General features: G+C 40.4%; 1 protein-coding gene across 2 annotated transcripts in view; it reads left to right on the forward strand.

Annotated features, from left to right (window-relative positions):
- MEGF10 (multiple EGF like domains 10) overlaps positions 1 to 21,002 on the forward strand; it is a 165,563-nt gene that overhangs the window by 98,549 nt on the left and 46,012 nt on the right. For both annotated transcript variants that reach the window (XM_059174463.1, XM_059174464.1), the window contains exons 6-9: positions 4,107 to 4,353; positions 5,894 to 6,014; positions 10,407 to 10,543; positions 17,640 to 17,852. In XM_059174463.1, coding sequence (XP_059030446.1) covers positions 4,107 to 4,353; positions 5,894 to 6,014; positions 10,407 to 10,543; positions 17,640 to 17,852 — 718 coding nt within the window. The remainder of the gene's footprint in view (positions 1 to 4,106; positions 4,354 to 5,893; positions 6,015 to 10,406; positions 10,544 to 17,639; positions 17,853 to 21,002) is intronic.

Raw genomic sequence — 21,002 nt, forward strand, 5'->3', positions numbered from 1 at the left:
TTGTACACAGAAGATGACAGTGGCCATGATGCAGTAGAAGGCGTTCAAGGGCATTTGCCATTTCAAAGCCTTGTGACTGTTGTATGTATCATTCTCTCTGAATATAGTACCTCCTGCAGCTTCCTCCCTTTCTACTGCCCCTCTTCCTATGTTCAAATCCTCCATCCTTTACTTAAGTAGGGCGCACTCTGCCTTTAAGTCTCAGCCTGGACATCATTTTAGTTGGAGAGCCTTTCACAGTTCAACAACACTGGTTAGGGGTCATCCCGGTGTTTTCTCTTGTACCTCATCCATATTCCTACTCTATGGCTTATCATAGGGTATTTTATTGTCTAAGAACTTAAGGCCTCTGCTGATAACCTGTAAGCTTCTAGAAGCAGGCATTCTACCATTCTCTTTTGCACTCTAAGCCTAGTACCATGGCTGGCACATGGTGGGCCCTTGAGAGATATAAACAGAGTGAATTTCAGTACTCAGCCTGCAGATGTAAACTGTGGTTACAGGTGTCACTGGAAGTTGTAGGGTGAGCCCATTGTCTTGCAAGGACCCAGTGCTCCTCTAGTTGTCACTGAGGGTTTTAGCATGGACCCTGTACTTCTGACCACAGTAGTTTAAGCTTCCTTTAATTTCTATCTTATTGTGAGAGCATATTAGAGTATGCTATCTGTGCTGCCTGAGACCCTCATTAAGCTACCCTCTGAAACAGCTATATGGATCTGGGTACACTCTGTCTAGAGCGCACTTCTAGCTGTAGCACAACTCAACAAGAGATGATACCAGAAGCTGAAAACGAGTCCCTTTTGAGTATTAGGGTTCTTTTCAGTTTGTTCTAAAACAAGAGTTTATTCATATACATTTTCCTATTAGAATATCCCATTTATTGCCATGTTAATATTAACTACTTTTTTTTTTTTTTAAGTTGTCAGTGAGAGTAACCAACCCAGTCACTTTTTCTTCAGGAGTGAACCACTTGGCTCTTGAGATTAGATCAAGGTAGTAAGTAAAAAATGTGAACTGATTTGACCTCAGAGTCTCTGAACTGTCTTTCCAAATACAGTGCATGAATTCGGGATAACTGGTCAACCTTGGCATTCAAAAGGAACAAATTCTGCCTCTAGTCTAGACAGTCAACATATTCTAGTGTTTGGAGTAATCAGGCTTTTGTGTCATAAGCTGCAAAAATGGATGTGTAGCAATAGTTAAATATGACACACGAAGAAAGAAAAGGAAGCCCCAGTGATGCCTAAATTCAAGCCAGGCTTCCGTGTCTGACTTGTTCTACTTCCTGCTTATTTGTCTGTAAACTTTTGTATGTGGATTTTTCCCTCAGCACAGCTTATGTTGATGCCCAGTGTTCACACTGTGAGGCCCATGTATCAGTGGCCTGTTAGAGAAACACAGCCACAAGGCGAGAAGCTGTCACTTCAAAGCATGCCACAGTGCTTAGATAGAGCCAGGAAATTAACCATGTCGGCATGATAATATATCCTTAAAAGCCTGAAATGCTTTCTTTGATGCTGAGAGTTATCATTTTCTGCTATGAACTTGTTTCTGTCATGAGGAGGTGTCTTAAGGGTTTTTGTTTTTTTTTGTCGTTTGCATTTATCTAACCCCAAGAAAATAGAAGTGGTCTCCGCCTGACTGCTCCTCTGGGAGAGAAATTGTTGAATGGGATGTGGAAATGTGGCACAAGGAAGAGACACCAGTTCTGTCCCCTCAGTACCTTGACTTCTTCCCACCACTCTTCTGATGTTGTAAAACATATTCTATAAAATGTATGTGCTCCAGCCCACCCTTATCCCAGTGTCACTGTGGGGAAAAAGAACTCTATGCCATCATGGTTGTTGTTTTCTAAACGCTTCTGACACGATTTGGATGTCCTTATCAAGGTAGTTTTATTCACTAAGATTGTATTAATCTGCCATGATATGATAAGAAAAAAAATGAATATTTAATTTAATATCTGAGGTTCCCAGAAGTTGAGAGAAATATGAAAACTTTAGGGAGGGTTGAGCAAAGAAAATGAGTGAAATTGAACAGACTTTTAAAAAAATTAAGTAAAAATTATTGAGGGAGTAGTTAGCCTGCAAAGAGCAGGGTCAAGGATGCATTCACATTTTAGGAATAAGATCATTTCTAGTACAGACAACAGTGATGAACCATGTCCGATAGACCATGAGGAAGACAGAACGAAAAAGGGTCAGATTCCACAGTAACAGATTTGGCTTACATGGAATGAAGATTTCCTTACTCTTAGGACTGATGAATAAGGGAACAAGTTATGAAGGACTCTCTAACTTACTTGGGTGTCCCTTAAAAACAGGAGAAATTCTTCTCTACCCAGGATATCTGAGGGCACTTAAAGAACATACAGTGTAATTTTTTTTTTTTTTTTTTTTTTTTTTTTTTTTTTTTTTTTGGTAAAGAACAGATCCTAGATTGAAAGAGTTGTAATTGAAAAACAATTCTTTGACCCTATTCATAGGCAATAAAGAAGCAACTATATGAATAACAATTAGGTTTAAATCTTAAACTACTACCTAATCTTATTCTGTGAAAGAAGATTGTGAGTTCTCAGGTAATTGCTTTCTTGATCTGACTTAGGTTCCCTGATCCTCTCATTGTTTTTAATTGTGTTAGAGTATGTTTATTGAAGTACTAATGAGAACAAAACCGTACTGATTAAAAACAAAATTATTCACTTAAACCTTTTGATATTATGAAATGGAAGGTAGGTGCTACTGTTGGAAGATGAATCCTGCATGTCTAATAAGTTCTTTCCGGTGTGCCTGGTTTTATTTCTCTCTCTCTCTCTCTCTTTTTTTTTTTTTTTCCCAATAGTTCATTCTAGATCTGTAGAGGTTACAAAATTTTTATGATATGAAACTGTTTTTTAAATCATAAAAGCGGTTTATCCTAAGTGCTCCAGGCAGAGCGCATCTTCCCTAGTGATTTTTATAGCATCTAATTAATAAATAAATAGGCAGCTGGCTAGGCAATGAATATTAAGAGTTGGTTTTGGCTTATCATCACCCCTTATAATTTTTAGGATGTTTGGGATCGAGGATTTTTCCTTTCCCGCTCGCCTCTTCCCGCTCATTGTGAATTGCAGCCACTTTTCCTCTCCTTTGGAAAGAAAGAGAGAGTGTGCTTGAGTTCCTGCGTGAGTGGGTGGACAGGGAGGATTGGGGGGGGGGGTAGGGAGGGAGGGAGAGGAAGTGCCAAACTCCACACAGGGCTTGATCTCACAACTCTGAAATCATGCTTATTGTCATTTTTCTTTGCTGTCCTAAGTGTTTGTTTTATTTTTTTTTTAAGCAAGTCAGTGAATTTCAGTGTTCAAATCCATTACTCTCCGTTTTTTTCTGATTACCTCCCAATCCATGCATCTTTTGACTGATAGCTTGAAAGCAGATCAGCAGTTTTCCTTTGGATTGCTCTGGCCTAGACGTATAGTGGGGTCAGTCTGCTTCCCAGTAGGTCAGCCTGCAGGACCCCTCTTGGTCTTCACCGCCACTGCCCAAGGTCAGGTCCCTGAATCTCATTTACATTCTGATCTGCTGTATTTTTCCTGCCCTTCTCCCTGCCTTTTGTTGTGAGCTCCTTCCTGCCCCTTCCCCAGACTATAGCCCACTGACCTTACTAGGATGCAAACCTACATTGTCTCTCCTTGCTTAAAATCCCTTATGACCAATTCCTTATTCACAAGATGCACTCCAACTCCTTCCTGTGCATTCAAGCCCTTGCCTGAGCTGCACCTTCCCATCTGGGGAGCCAGCCTCCTCTCCTTCTATGCTTCTTACATCCTCCCATCACCACATCAGACTCAACACTCCAGGTGCTGGAAACAGGCTAAGCAAAGGCATGAAGCTGGACATCGTAGCCCTGCTTCAGCAATGTTGTAACTAGAAGTGGCCCATTTAGTGCTGAACACACTTATGAGACCTTACCCTGGGCTGGTGTCAGGGCCCTGCTGTCCAGCTATGGACAGGCGATGAAGGGATCACCAAGCCATTCTCATCAAGAGCAGAGGAAAGCTGGTTTTGAAGAGCTTGCTGTTGCCTCCATCCATCCTCTGATGCCCTCTCTCCTTTCTCCCCCTACAGCCTGTGATGGTGATCACTGGGGGCCCCACTGCAGCAGCCGGTGCCAGTGCAAAAATGGGGCTCTGTGCAACCCCATCACAGGGGCTTGCCACTGCGCAGCAGGCTTCCGGGGCTGGCGTTGCGAGGACCGCTGTGAGCAGGGTACCTACGGTAATGACTGTCACCAGAGATGCCAGTGTCAGAATGGCGCCACCTGCGACCACGTCACAGGGGAATGCCGCTGCCCACCCGGGTATACTGGAGCCTTGTAAGTGACATGCCGCAGAGCAGCAGGGCACAGTCTGCTCACCTTCTCCATTCATGCTGCTTCCCCCTTCCTATTTCTGGGCTCCTGTTTCTGTTGCTGCCTGAAGTCACTGAAAGGGCGGGGCTCTGGGCACAGAGCGGGGAGATCAACAGTGACAGCCCTGAGATGTTCCTTGAACTTCAGACTCCAGCCGGAGTCTGATGGCCAGCTTCCATGTTTTTCCTTTTGGCCAGGCAGAGATAGAGAGGACCAGGCTTTACGTTGAGTGGTGATATTGGTGGTGGGAGGGGGTTGGGACAGATTTGAGGTTCTGCTTTAATTCCCCCACAATTGCATTTATTATTAATGGTCCATGTTGTATTGCTGGATAAGGCTGGGTGGGTTCAGTGCCATAGAAAAGAGAAAAAGGGGAAGATGTTTGAGACAATCCACGATAAAAGGCTAACTGGGTTATTTAATGCCTGTGGATACATATGTTGCTCATTGACCATAAAAGAAATATGTCAGATCTTGGTAGGATACGTGCACACAGATAGTTTTATTTTTTCTGGATACAATTGATGCAACTTCTTAACCTCCACTACTTTATTTTGTGTGAGGGACTTTCTTCAGTTGGCTGGTATCAGTAAACAGAATAAGAGGCAAAATTTGCCAAAAAAAAAAAGAAAGAAAGAAAGAAAGAAAGAAAAGAGAATAGAAAAATCTTGCTCCCTTACTGAGAAAATTACACTTGTAAATCATAGAATTAAAACTTGAAAAAATGTGGCTGATTAGGTAAATACTTCCTGCCAACAGTATTAACAGCTATAAAGTAGAGCTAAAGAAAAAACTGATTAGCCTAGAAAGCCCTCATTTTCAGAAGAATGAATGATCATCTCAAACTACTTAATTGTTAATATTGCTTTTATGGGTTTTTATCAAGGCCACAATTGACTAGGGCTTTGGGAAACTTGGAGCAGTTTTATTAGAGCACAAACAAGGCAATTAAAGGCTTAGAGAAGAAGGTTCATTCATAGGAAAAGGGTGGGAGTTAAGGACACAGAAAATGATGAGGCTCAAGAAGAGAATGCTGGAAATTGATTATGAAGAATATGTGTACAAAGCAGGGGATGTGCAAATGTTTCAGCCTCCTCTGAGGTTGGAGTAAACCCACAAACAACAGCAGACATCAAATATCACACAGCAGCTTTAGACTAGTTGCATGGAATATTCCTGTCACCAAGGAGTGTATGGCTGAGAAGAGTCATCCTCGGTGCTCTTAGATAGGAAGCATTCTCTTCAAATTAGGAATAGTTTCACTAGAAAATAGCCCCAAAGAAAGGAAAGGTGTAGACCACCCCTCAAAGACCTTTCCAGCCAGTGTGATTAATGCTTTGATGTTAATGAAATGAAGAATTTTGAGCTGAGGAAGCTTGTCTATTTCAGGTCCCTGGGCAGGACCCTGGGCAGGTCCCTGTTTCAGGTCCCTGTTGAGTCTGTGAACCTGAGGTTCTTGTGGTTGGGTAATAACGATATCCTTTGTCACACATCAATTCCTCAGCTGTGAGGATCTTTGTCCCCCTGGCAAGCATGGTCCACAGTGTGAGCAGAGATGCCCCTGCCAAAATGGAGGAGTTTGTCATCATGTCACTGGAGAATGCTCTTGTCCTTCCGGCTGGCTGGTAAGCTCCCTTCCTTCCCCACCCTCCAAAGTCACCTGTTGAAGGATGCTCAAGTGAAAATACACATGGAGGACTCTAGCACAAAGGAAAGTTACCCTGATGGTTAGAGATTGCGAAATTAGAGATAGCTGACCGTTTTCAAAGCTGGTGTCCTTCCTTCCCTCTTCAGGTAGAAGGTGATTAAATCTTGACATGCACTGGGGCGTCTGGGTGGCTCAGTGGGTTAAAGCCTCTGCCTTCGGCTCAGGTCGTGATCCCAGGGTCCTGGGATCGAGCCCCACGTTGGGCTCTCTGCTCAGCAGGGAGCCTGCGTCCCCCTCTCTCTCTGCCTGCCTCTCTGCCTACTTGTGATCTCTGTCTGTCAGATAAATGAATAAAATCTTTAAAAAAAAAATCTTGACATGCACTAAGGGTCCTCATGGAAAACATAGGGGCCATCTGTCCTTCACTTTCCGTCAGGACAAAAAAAAAAAAAAAAAAAAAGAGGTAAATACCTCATCACACATATGACAGGGCTGTCAAATACTGGAAATTTCTAAATGTTGGTGTACCTCAGATATACTTTGGGTTTAGTTCCAAACCTCAGCAATAAAGTGGAATCACAATAAATTGAGTCAAATTAATTTTTGGTTTCTTCTTACACATAAATGTTGTTTTATGCTGTGCTATACTGTAATCTATGAAGAGTACGATGGCATTATGTCTAAAAAACCAATGTACATACCAAAATAATTACTGTAGTAATATCAGACATCACTAATCACAGATCACCACAATGAACATAATAATAATGAAATCTTTTTTCAGATATCAACAAGAGTTACCAAAATATGACATAGATACACTAAAGGAATAAATGTTGTTAGAAAAATGGTGACAGTGGACATGCTCCACTGTCAGTGGACAGTGGACATGCAGGATTGTCACAGGCCTTCAGTTTGTTTAAAAAATAAGAAAAAATATATCTGTGAAGCACAGCAAAGCAAAGCAGAATAAAATGAAATATGTCTATACTTGTTTTTATAATTAAGTTCCATAAGTCATTGTTGTTCTTTGAAATCATTATTCTCAAAGGAATAGGTCATATGTGAAAAAATTATCTGGTCATGTACATCCAGAGACACAATGAGGCAAACCCAGTTATTAAGTATTGCAGAGTTTCTCAAATCCTTCAGCATGAAAATCCAAGAGGAGCTGTCACTTACCACGCTTCCCAAACTTTGACCATGTCACACTTTCTTCATGTAGTATGTCACAGACTTGGTGTTATGTGACACACTCAGTGTCAAAGCTGGTTTGCTAATCAGATTTCTCTGAAACCTGGGAATGGTATTGATCCTTACCAGCATTGGTTTATGCGTACATCTGCTTCAAGGCACAAGAACAAACGACCAATGTCTGTTTCCTTCATTAAACAAAATTTAAGAAATTTCACTATCACCTGCTATCTCCAGGAGCTGTAGTGAAGCTGAGTTCCCAAATCCAGTGATGACTCTTCTGTTCTCATACTGCTTGATTAAGCCAAAACATACAGCCCTGTTGCTCATCCATCTCCCTCCTTCATAATCTTTCCATGCCTCTGCTAACCCTCTACCTCTGTTACTGAAGATCTCTTTTTCCTAACCTCCATCTTCTACATACTGCATTGCAGTATTTCCTGGGTTTCAGTCTTATTCTTCTTCTCTTTTCTCCTTATAAATCTCTGGCAGTCCCACCAGGTTCATGGCTTTAACAGTCATCCTGTGATTTTTCTAAATCTTGACCTTCCCTCACCTGAGTCCAGATACATATTTGTCACTCTTCTGTTAGACCCCCAACCTAGATGACCTGTACACATAAAGCCACAATCTGATGGGGCTCCACCCAAGCTGGCACCTTAGGAGCCAACTCTGGGATGGAATGGGTCCACTGATGTCCTTGTGGTAGTCCTGAAGCAAAGGAGAACTGGAGTTCACTTCCTGGTAAGAATCACGGGAAGAAAGGGAGTGCTCAAGGTGTGAGGGCCATGGAGAAAAGTGGAAAAGAAATACCAGACCCAAGGTGAGAGTTAGAGAGGTAAGCAGGTGAGACAAGGTCTGGTTCTAGAGGCAGAGCCTGGAGAAACTTCATGAGGCAATGGAGTCAGAGTGAGGGGGCTTTTATTGAGTGCCTGATGGTGGGGTGAACAAAGGAGCTCTTGAGGAGTGTATGCCCAGCAAAGTCAGTGTTAATAGGAACAAACTTGTGACACACCCAGGCCTTTCTTAAGGCTACTCCTTTTTGGATTTTTAAAAGTCTTAGTTAAAACCAGCATTTCTTTCTTAGTTGCTCAAGACAGAAGTATTGAATTATCTTTGATTCCTTCTGTTCTTCATTTCTTGTGGGTATTCTTTTGCCCTTTTGGCCATTGTTTGGTCCTTGGCCAGGGAAGGTTTTTGTTGGGGCAGCAGAGTGTCCAGAGAGCTCTGTGTTTGGATGAAGAGCGCAAGCATTCTACTCTTAGTACTGGTGTACAGACATTGTTGGTAGTGTTGCCTCATCTTGAGACCGGAAATTTCTTCTTGATTGGGGTGGTTATGATGCAGGATCGTGGCAATCACAGGCTCGGACAATGGGTCCCAGTAACTGGGTGGATGGATCCATCAACCCAGTGGGGCCTCCCCTCCACCTCTTCCTCTATATTCCGGGTCCCCTACCTGGACAGAAGTTTCTTACTGAATGCTTTGGGTCATTTCTCAATCTGCATAGCTTAGCTCCTAACTTATACTTCTCCCTACAATATTTTATTTGTGCTGTCTCTCTAGGTGCTTTTCAAAGATGAATATATATTCCTTTTCACATACACATGTGTGTATTTCAACTCAGGAGAGGAATGTCTCATTTAAAGCTATTTGCTCACATAAATCTTTATTCATAAACAGTATTTCCACAGCATCTCTGAAGCTGATGTGGGACTCTTAACAAATGCAGCCAGAGTCAGTCCTTGAGAGAATGAGAACTTTGACCAGAACTCCAGCTTACGGCAAATTGACTCCTGGCACACTATTTTTTCAGGCATGTTGATAGCTGTGCTAGAATGGAGGAATTAGAGCTATTTTTGCATTTATCCCCCAGCACCACATTGTGAACAAATTAAAGGTTTTGACCTTATCTTTGATTCTCAGAGCTTAGCTCTATGCCTGACACATAGATGATTCTCAGTGAGGCATTGGTCTGAATCATCTCTCAAAGGCTTTTTTGGTTCCAAGAGTCTGTGGAAGAACTTTCCTTGTTTGTAGATAGCTAAAAACCACCAGAGGAGACTTAATTAGCACACCAACTGCCTTTGTGGGTAGCCAGGAGTTAGAGGAAATGTATTTTCTTACGCTATCCAGAATAAACATTTACAAAACCATCTGGTGTTCGCTAGCCTCCAATTTCAGAGTGCCCACAGTCTGCCTTTTTTTAGGGAGAAGGAGGACAGAGCAACAGCTTGCAACAGTTAAAAAAAAACAACAACAGTTTAAAAATCTCTGTTATTTGGGATATGCTGTTTGTGCTAACAGTAACTCCAATAAACAGATGATAAGCTATAAGCCCAAGTTATATAGCCACATGAAGTAGAAAATCATAGTATTTCATTGACCTATTGGTACTTATTCCTATAAACATAGGATTGGAATAAATATAATGATAGCGCATGACAAGATGGACAGCTTCTAGGGTGAGGAGACATGTCCAAGTTACTCTCTTGATTTTTCTTCCCAGGAAATAAGCTTTCTTATTGATCTTGGCCCAGCAATGTTTGTTCAACCTGCTGAAAATAAAAGTGTTTTTCTTCTGAAATAATATGTCTGGGTTCATTCTTACAGGACTACTGTCTTAGGTGATGTTACTGTTAATTCAGGTACACAAAATTTCCATCTCATGCTCCATTATACCTTAAGACATAAAACCACTGATAATGTATATTTTCTTTAGAACATATGGTAAAGCATTTGGATATTCCATTTGCACCAGATGTTGCTGTTTCTGTAATAGATACTCGATAAGTATTGTTGACTTATTATACATGTAAGGATGCATGGAAAAACACTTAGGAGGATTTATAAATTTCTGAGGTTACCATAATAATTTCATGTAACTTTATCTTATACTTCGGTTTTTTAATATGGGTGTTTCTTAAGATTATTCTGCCATCTTCAAACATATCTTGAGTTTTGGCTTTCTAAGTAAATAAGTTCATTTAAAATTTCTAATGTTTTAAAGATGCTGAGCAGAGTGCGTGTGTTCTAAAATCCCCTTCATCTAATTCTCTTGAAGCCCTGTGCCCCTATACCTTCCTCCCTTTCTGTTTCCTCTCTTCTTTCCCTCCTCCTTTGGCCTTTCCCTGGCTGGAGGCCCATGTAATTTTCCAAGTCTCTTTGAATGCAGGGCACAGTGTGTGGTCAGCCTTGCCCGGAGGGTCGCTTCGGAAAGAACTGTTCACAAGAATGTCAGTGCCATAACGGAGGGACGTGTGATGCTGCCACAGGCCAATGTCATTGCAGTCCAGGATACACAGGGGAACGGTAAGGGATAGTCTCATCTTTCTCCAACTGCTTGTAATGGCGTGAAAGGAAAGCTTGAAGAGCCCAGGGAACACCTCTGTGATTATTCTGTAACATTCCAGAGGTATCTATAAAGTATCAGTGCATTTGATATATTATTTCCCAACTCAGTGTGTAGAAAGTGAGCCACAGGGGTGCCTGGGTGGCTCAGTGGGTTAAAGCCTCTGCCTTTGGCTCGGGTCATGGTTCCAGGGTCCTGGGATGGAGCCCTACATTGGACTCTCTGCTCAGCAGGGAGCCTGCTTCCTTCTCTCTCTGCCTGCCACTCTGCCTACTTGTGATCTCTGTCTATAAGATAAACAAATAAAAAATCTTTTAAAACATGTTAAAAAAGAAAGAAAGTAAGCCATAGATGATACTTAATTGAAGATATAGAGGAAACATTCAAAAACATAGATTAAAAAATATCAGCTATCCAGAACCTATGGTGAGTATGTCAGGTTCAACCGTCGAGTGGTTGGACAGCCACTTCAAAGATCAAAATATATTTCAAACATTTTTTGGTAGATTTATTTCAAAATTGGATGTGTACCTGGTTATCTTTAGCAAGTATGTGGGGCATAGAGTTAGGGTCTTACGATTCAGTATTTCATTAAGAAAATCAGTTATTTTCCTGTGTGGCAGTGACTGAGGAAGATCCGATGGGATTGCTAGTGCTCTCCAGTCCCACATGAAATAAGAGCAAATGTGTGGCTGTACTCATGTGACTCTTCCAGCCACTGTCATATTTCATATTAGATAATAAAGTGTTACCCTAGACGGTTTTGCTCATGCTGTGCCTTCTAATTTGCTCTTTCATTTCTTATATCCTGAAAGACCAGCTAACCAGGCTTAGTGGATGTGTGTGTAAAATTGAAGAAAAAAGTTTGGAGAGATAGGGGACTATGTTGGCTCAAAACAAAGATTTTTGGAACCTGTGTCCTTCGACACATCCTCATTGCTAATACTCAAATTATAATTTTACTCTCTTCTGGAGTTGAATCAAGATTGAATAAGTACATTAAAGCAGTTAGAACAGTGTGGAAGCTTACAAACATTAGTTCTTATTCTAGTTGAGTAATTTCTCTGAACCGTCTAAATACCAGTGATTATCAATTTAATTGATGTCTAGGAACTCAATAAAAATTAGCTATCATTATTTTTTAGTGAGATCTGTGACCTAAGTATTTCTTCAACCTTCTTTCCTCCTTTTTTTTTTCTTTCCAAAGTCCTGATCTTTTTTTTTTTTAACTTTTATTAAGATACTGTAGCATGGTTTCCCCCCACCCCCACCACCTCTCAACTTAGAATTTCTTCTTAACTTTAACTCTAATTAATTTGTATTTTTTGGAAAAATGTCATTTCTGTTTCTAATTGGCTACTTCAAGATAAAGGAAAACTTGTTCCTGAGTGTTTTTTATTTAGCCTCTCCACCAAAATTTTTAATTAATTCTGATGTTATGTTTAGCAAATACCAGTTGTTTCATCATTTATCAAAAAAGGTACTTGTCTCTGCTTTTCAGTATTATAATGATTATTTCCTTTCTTGAAATGATTGCATTAATTTAAGCCTCTAAATCAGTAAGGACAAATAGAGGTCAAAGAAGAAACTCCTATCTTAATTTTATTGAAAATGGCTTCAGTGTAGTTTCATATTTGTTACTGGTTTTTAGTAAACTTATTGTTAAGTGGTTTTTTTTTTTAATCCCTGTTTTTATTAAGAACTTCTCTTAATAGTATTTGTTTAACTTCATTAAAAGACTTTTCATCTTTTGTTAATATAGCTATGTATTTTACCTTTAATTTTTGGATGTTATAAATTATTACAGCACCCTTCAGAGCTTGGTCTTTGTAATATATTTTTTAAATATTGTATTTATGTATTTGAGAGAGAGAGGTTAGTGGGAGAAACAGACTCCCTGCCGAGCAGGGAGTCCAATGTGGGACTTGATCCTGAGACTCCAGGATCATGACCTGAGCCTAAGGCAGTCACCTAACCAACTGAGTCACTGAGGTACCCATGTAATATGTTCTAGGACTTCTTAGAAAGTTTTTGTGACTTATATCTTGGCTTACGGTTGTGTTTTAGATAGATGTTTTTAGATGAATTCTGAACTTACTATCTTATTCAGAATCCCAAATAATACTTTTGCCTAATATTTTAGGGCACTAAAAAATCAAATACTGTTGACCTTTGAAAAACTCAGGGCTTTGGGACACTGACCTCTCATGCAGTAAAAAATCATATGTAACTTTGGGGGGCACCTGGATGGCTCAGTGGGTTAAAAATCATATGTACTGTGAAGTGTGTAACCTGGTGATTCACAGACCTGTACCCCTGGGGATAAAAATATATGTTTATAAAAAATTAAAAATTAAAAAAAAATCATATGTAACTTTGGGCTCCCCCAAAACTTTACTACTAATAGCCTACTATGTAGGAAGCATCACTGATAATATAAACAGTCAATTTACACATATTTTTATGTTATATGTGTTATATATTGTATTCTTACAATGAAGTGAGCTAGAGAAAAGAAAATGTTAAGAGAATCATAAGGAAGAGAAAATATATTTCTAGTACTGTGTGTATGAAGAAAAAAATCCGTAAGTGGACATATACTTCCAAAACCATGTTACTCAAGGATCAGCTATATAATTTTTTTTTCTTGTCCCCTCACAGTTTAAGGCTCAAATTTGAGGCAACACAGAAACAACAAACATGTCAGGCGAGCCTATAGTCATCTGATTTAGAATGCAGGGAAGGGGAGTAACAGCTGATTTCCAGGTGAATTTTAGATTAAGGCAAAGAGGGCAAGGAGCCAAAGAAAGACAAAGGAAAGTGAAGAGGGAACTTCTCCTTGCATTGTTGTTCTGATAACTTCTGTTTTGCCAGTAAACTGATGATGTGATTTCTGTTTTCAATTATACCATCTCCATCTGGGTTCCAGACACACACACACACACACACACACATACACACAAATGCACATTTGTCACTACAGTAGGGAAAAATGAGTAGCTATGGGGCAGTTTGTGGCAGGAGGTGTGGTGAAGGCAGCTTTGAGGGCCTGGGGTCTTGGCATTTCCCTGTTTTGAGAAGTCAGCGGAACTTGATCTCTGAGGTTAAACCAGAGTTCTGCTGCCTGAAGGAGCAGGTACCACCACAGGGCGCTGCTGGCAAAGCCTTCCCAGGATGTGGGGATGGCCCTGCCAGCCAGAGCGAAGACAGAACAAACAAAACAGATACCTTGTAGGCAGGCAGAGCAGCCCAGGGGATGCCCGCATAATAGTCTTGGGGGTTTGCGGAAAGGTTGGGAGGACATTGGGGTGGGGAAATGTACTGTGGCCCGGCCAGGCAAGAAGGGAGAGAGGATGATTTCCAGAGCCTCCCAGAAATTCCTCTGAAAGGGTTAAAAGAGTGTTCTTCATGATGATTCCCTGGAATTGCTCAGGCCTTTGGGGCCATGCTCATAGCTTGTGTTTCCCAAGAGTGAGCCAGAGGGAGAGATCTGTACCTCGGTCATGCTCCCTGCTCCGGCGAAGGTGGGACTGTCCGGCCACACTTGTGTTCCGTAGAACCTGCAAGTGAAGAAGGAAAGTGAGTCAAAGGAGGTAAAGTCAGAAATGACAGACAGGAATTGGGGGGACGTAGCGTTGGTCTCCACTGGGAGAACTTTCCTGGATCTAGGATTGTGGAAAAGTTGGCTGTTTTCCATTGCTTTGTATATTTCCCCCAGAGCAGCACTTCCAGATGCTGAAAAGGCAGGCAACTGATCCATGATCCCAGGTTTAATGAGGAATGCGATTCTTTCACATTAAATCATGGTTTGGCCCAATTATTCCAGGCACTCTGGAGAGGGACATGCTCAGAAGGACCAGGCAGGAAGGAGTTGCCACCCTTTATATGCTAACTTATTTCCTTCTTCATCCATTTGTAATAAGATGCATTGTAGTAGTCGAAATGATATTAAAACAAGCCTGTGAATCTCATGGGTTTGGGGAATTGGTGTCCTATTTTATTATCTACTTAAAGCTTATCCATTTTTTTCCCAATTCCAGAGCATTATTCAAAACCAAAAATTTTTAAAAATAATAAATGAAAACAAATATATATACATTTTATATATGAGATATATACATATATTCATATATATGATAAATACATTTGTATTATATATATAATTTTATATATAGTGTATACACACACACACACATATATATATATATATATATATATATATATTCCAAATTAACATATTTCTACTGGCTGATATTTTTTGTTCTATCTTTATCAGCCTCTCTGCCTTCACTTGTAAGAAAATCTATTACCTCTTTTACTAATTTCTAGGATAGCTTTTTTTGTTGTCGTTCTGCCTGGGACCACATAAACAACATGAAGGGCATGAAATTCACTGAGAAATGATGCCTCTTTTGGATAAAGGGGCCAAAAAGGGAGATAAGTCTGTTTGACAGAGACTTTTAACCCTGCTAACCTGAAAGCTATAAGCTACTTTATGATTGCTGTTTTTTTTAAATTTTTTCTTCTTACTTATTTGAGAGAGAGTGGACATGTGCAAAGAGAGAGCATGGGCTGGAGATGGAGGGCAGAGGGAGAAGGTGACAGAGAAGCAGACTCCCCCCTGAGCAGAGAGCCCAGTGCAGGACTTAATCCCAGGACCCCGAGGATCATGACCTGAGCCAAAGGCAGATGCTTAACTGATTGAGCCACCCAGGTGCTTCTGCTTTTATGTTTGAGATAGAAAAAGTCTACTACCAGAACGATATCCTATTACCTTGGTTTGGTAGATGGAAGTAGACATAACTATTATAAACAGGGTTTCCTTACATGTGCAACTTTGATGAAAAAGAAATGAGAATATGAACCAAGCTTTACACAGTGGCTACTTTAGTAAGGCAAATTCACATGGCTTCTTGCCATTTATAATATGAACTAGTAGTATATTTTATTACAGGTTTGAAAAGTAAATATGGGTCAGGACCAGCTATTATGGATTTTGTTTTCCCAAAGAAAAGGAAGTCCCTGCCAAGATAGGATAAAATATACACGCTGCTTCCATGTCATTTGGCAGCAGACGGTTTTCCAGGCTTCCGATCTATACTCGGTTCACCCACTTTTAGAGCTAAGCTTTTTACAAAGTTAAAATCGTGGATCCCAAAGCTTAACAATTGGATTTGTTTTTCCATGCATGCATGTAAGAGAGAGAAAGCAATGTTATTTTACCTTGTTTATCTTTTCCTTTTTCGTACTGAATCACAAGAAAATCTGGACAGACAGGCTGCAGAGTTCTTACCAGCCTTTAACGGAATCCATGACGAGGCCCAATGACTGCACCTCGGCATTTCTTTCCCTGAAGTGTACGTCCTTGAGGAATAAACTAACTGACTTGGCTTATTAAGACTTCTTACAAGTCAAAAATAGAGTACCTTTTAAAAATACTGTGGTCTAAAAATAAGTATACTCCTGCGTAATTTTAAAGCACACATCTGATTTTATGCTATATTGTAGGCGGTTACTTCAGAACTTTGCTAATGGTTAGTTGAGCAGTGGATTTGAAGATTTTACCTTTTGACAAACACACTTCAAGATGTCTTAAGCATCAGGTGAAACCAAGTTTACAAGAGGCTCCTTTCCTTGTCTCTATCACATTAAGGATATGCTACAGCCAGGGTTAACGGCCAAAGAGTGAAAGAGCTAGGGGTGGAGGGCAGAGGGAGACCGGATTTAGCTTCTACACTTAAGTAGAATCCCATCCAAACTTGGTATTGTTACTAATCACACCCTATTATTAAAAATATGCCAAGCCTTGTGGAAAAGGTTTGCTTTTCAGCCTGTTTGCTCCTGCCTTCAGATATCCTTGAATTCATTATTATGCACCTGCTGCTTGTATGATACTGATCTGAAAAAAGGCAGTGCTGACCTACATTTCTGACCATGGGTCTGGCGTGACTCGAGAGCCACATGGGAAGTGTCTGCTGATTCCCACCCACAAAGTGTACTGTCCTTATGGCAGGCGCTTGGCTAGACGAGACCCCGTCTCCCACTCCTTTGGCAGGAAGTGCTCCTTCTGTCGCAGGAGGCTCCGTGAAGTCACCTTGCCAGGTCAGAAAGAAACTTGGCTGGCCTGACAACCGGTCACGCATTCTATGGAGTGATGAGAATTTTCTCTTCTCCATCACCGTTCCTTCCAGCCACTTAGCTGCCCACCTGATCCAACTTATCCAGAGCCTGTCCTTCCTCTGGCACCAGAAATGACTCTAATGTCATTTTTTAAAAGATAAAGTGAATTTTTGAGACCTGATATTTTTTTCCTTGCCATTTGTCAGTCCTTCTAATAAGCAGGGGATAGTAACCCCCTTAAAATTTTTTTTGTACTAGGAAACTCCATGTGTCCATACACCCCCTGGCATGGGTTCCCCAGGTGGAATTGAAGAAACCTGGTTGCAATAGCTCTGACTTGCCCAGATCTAAAGAGGACTTTCTTTATTAAATATATAACTTTCTAAATGAGGAGCAATTATTTCCATTCAGCTTTGCAAAAAGCAGCCACATGGCTAAGATTAAATATTAAAGCCACCATGAAAGCCAAGAGAATTAACATTGTTTGAAATTTGCTACAAACTTTTCTCTTTGAAACAGGGAAAGCAAGTATTTTAATTTCCTCATCTGAGCAGTCACTTTTCTCTCTCTTCTGGTATCTCCTGCTATCTTTCCAGTATGTATATTCATGAATGTATGTATATCTTTAGCAAGCAAAACACTAGGTATAAAACAGGATTCCTATGCCAAGTTCATGGTTTTACTTTGTTTTTGTTTTTGTTTTGTTTTGTTTTGTTTTATTCCTTTGAATAGGTCATGTGGCTATTACTACTACCTGTAGCCAGAGTAATACAGCTTCCTGCTTTTATACCTATAATGGGGCCATCACTAAAAAAAAACACAACAAATGCAAAAAGCACCTTCACTTTCTACTTTATGAAGCCTGTTGGAATCAACTGTGTGTTTGTACATGGCATTACATAATCTGTCTTCTGCTCCCACCCGCCTGCTTGGTAGGTGCCAGGACGAGTGTCCCGTTGGCACATACGGAGTTCGCTGTGCTGAGACCTGCCAGTGTGTCAATGGAGGGAAATGCTATCATGTGAGCGGCTCGTGCCTCTGCGAAGCAGGCTTTGCTGGTGAGCGCTGTGAGGCACGCCTATGTCCCGAAGGGCTCTACGGCATCAAATGTGACAAGCGGTGTCCCTGCCACTTGGACCACACTCACAGGTGAGGGTCAACTACCTTGGAAGGATGTGCCCTATTAACATTTGAATGTCAGTGTCCACTCTTTGGAAGGATGGATTGCCAGAGAGATGCCCACCCTGAGACCTTCTTGCCCCTGGGTCATCCTTCAGAGGAACCACCAAGTACATGGACAACTTCTTTTTTTAGTGGGTGATGGTCCAAGTTAGAAACATTAAAACTGGCAGATGGTCATGGGTGGATATTAAGTTCTAGTCTCGATGAATGGCCATTGCCAAAAATTAAATTTGCTGGGGTTAGTAGAACATTGCCCTAAGAGACGGATTCTGTGACATTCCCTTAGAAGCAAAGATGCAATGAGAGACATGAGTTAAGCCAATTTCATATGTGAAAATATCACAGAAAATGATTCTTGCTGCAGCATCTTTGACTTGAGAGCACATCTGTGTAGTGAGGAAGTATACCAGTGGAAGTTTTATAGAAGTGTTTCACATGTGGCTGTCATATGTGAAATATGTTTTCAGAATTGATTACTCTGACATAAAACTCACAGGGGTCTTTTAGCTCAAAAAATCTCTTGAAGAATTTAAGAACAGGAAACCATAGTTCCCACCCACCCTACTGTACCTTGTCTGCCCCTGAAAATACCTTTCCACCCCCTTTCTTCCTCTCCATCCCCCAAGGACCAGATACATATCACTTAGAATTCTGGGCTTCATTTGCAGACTGCTGGAAAAGTTGGGTCTGACAAAAATGTGGTGCATTGTATAGCAGTTCAAATGTTACAAGAATTACTTAATTGCATTCAGCACAGCTCTTACTTTATTTATGCTTCTAAAAGGTAAACTTGTGGCCCTGTCAATTCTCAAATGCACAAAAGTTAAATGTAAACAGAAGCCTGTGGTTGGTCTCTTCTTTAAACCATTGCTAGGAACAAAAAAAAAAATGGACTTTGTACTTTGAGAGGTTTTGTGTGTGTGTGTGTGTGTGTGTGTGCACGCACGTGTGCATGGATACATGTGTGTGAGCCCATGTGTGCATGCTTGGAATACCTTTTACTGGGACATATCAAAGAAGTGCATTCTTAATGTATCTCAAGCAACTTTGCAAGCTGCTTTAATCAACTTTGGTTTTCTTCATTGGAACATATTACCACTCTTTATGTGACAAGGTTAAGTAAACATTTGGGGAGTGAAAATGAATCATCTCTGCAGGACTGTGTTTGTTTTTTAACTCTCAAGTGTTTAAGGAGCTGGCAGGATTAGGGAGAAGTCATGAGTTTGGCTACCTTTCCTGCAGTGTTTAAGGCTTGTCTCAGCAAAAGGTAAGCCTCGTGTAGTGACAGCTAAGAACTTCTTAATATCAAAGTGCTGTTTCATTGTACAATCCTGACATCAAGCAGATTAATAAACCTACAGAAGGGAGCTGTGTTATGAGAAGCATTGGGGACACAGAGAGAATGTAGGTTTTGTTAGAATTGGGTACCATAGTGGCAAGGTCCCAGTGGATAGTCACTTGGCTGACATCAATACCCTGATATATTTGACTTAGGTCACATGAACCTAAGCATGTATGCTTTACCAAAGAAGTATGGGAAATTATTTGGCAATCACATGGATCAAAGGAAAACTAAAATCTGTCCAATAATGTATAACAAATAATCAGATTAAAAACAATTAACCTAGGAAGTGCTTGCCTGAAAGCTAGTTTTAAAAAGTAGCTTTTGTAAATAAATAAATAAAATTTAAAAATCAAAAAATAAAAATTAGCTTTTGCAGATTTCTCTTAAAAATAGTTCAGTATTGATGAAATGACTCTGTCTTATTGAATTCATAATTGAAGCCATCACCTTGGTTCTTGTACCTTAAAGTACCCTAAACTTAAATGTGAAATTCCTAGAAACACAAGATTTGTTTGAACCAAAAGGCATAGAACCTTTGTATTTTTCTTGAAGATTTTATCTATCTATTTGATAGAGACAGAGGTCACAAGTAGGCAGAGAGGCAGGCAGAGAAAGAGTGGGAGAAGCAGGCTCCCTGCTGAGCAGGACCCTGAGATCATGACCCAAGCCAAAGGCAGAACCTTAACCCACCAACCCACCCAGGTGCCCCGAATCTTTGTATTAATTGGAAATCCAGCTAGTTCATTTCACCATTTAATCAAGCAAGTGGAGCTTGCTATTATGTAATTCGTGATGTGTATTTACTATAAAACTTTTCATTTTAATGACTGAGATAACTTACACAATGCAGACTATTAGTTTATATTGTCTTTAGGTAAATATTCAGTTACATGCATGTACATATCGACAGATAATGCAACCACATATCTGGGTTAGTGGTTTGTATCTGTTAGCTTTTGCTGCATTAAAACAAAACAAAACAAACACCGCAGACAGTGGTATAAGTTGATTATTTATTAGCAGTTGTTTTTTTGCTTGACTGTTAGAGCTAGGCTCAGCTTGGTGGTTCTTCTGCTTTCCTCCCTGTATTCAGCTGGTGGACCAGCTAGAGGTAGAGGGGTTCTAGAATTCCTCTCACTTGTCCAGCATCTGGCCGGTTGTGATGGGCACCTGAGCCACATGTCTTTAGCAGCTAGCATGTTAGTTAGCCTGGGCTTCTTTTCAGGATGACTGGCTCTCAAAAGCAGCAAGAGACAGAGCAAAATGTCAACATGCAAACACGTTTCAAGCCTTTGGCTATGTTGTGTTTGCTATCATCCCTGGGGACGAAACAGATCACACAACAAGCTATGGTTTCAAAACACTCCACCTTCTGATAGGAGGAGTTGCCAAGAATTTGGAGCCATTTTTGCTTTTACAATCTATCCTAAGGTTGAAATGAATTTAAGTATAATTATAAGTGACCCTCGTGTTTTTTATCATAGTATTACTATTGACCCTAAAGACTTTCACTGTGACCTGTACTTTTCAGCCAAAAACTAACTCTTAGAATGGAAATGGTTTTGAACAGCAAAATAAAATCGGAGATTTATTAAGATTCCACATGGGAGATGTACAGTAGCTCTTGTTAATAAGGACATTTAATAGCTGTGGGCAATCAGGATGTGCCTATTTGCAAATGCCACATAATTGTCATTACATTTGAGCATTAATAACACCTAAGGAAATGAACAAAAGGAAGTTTGATGACTCGTTCTATTTTAGCCAATACT

The sequence above is a fragment of the Mustela lutreola genome, chromosome 5 (genome assembly GCF_030435805.1).
Source record: "Mustela lutreola isolate mMusLut2 chromosome 5, mMusLut2.pri, whole genome shotgun sequence".
Classification (NCBI taxonomy): domain Eukaryota; kingdom Metazoa; phylum Chordata; class Mammalia; order Carnivora; family Mustelidae; genus Mustela; species Mustela lutreola.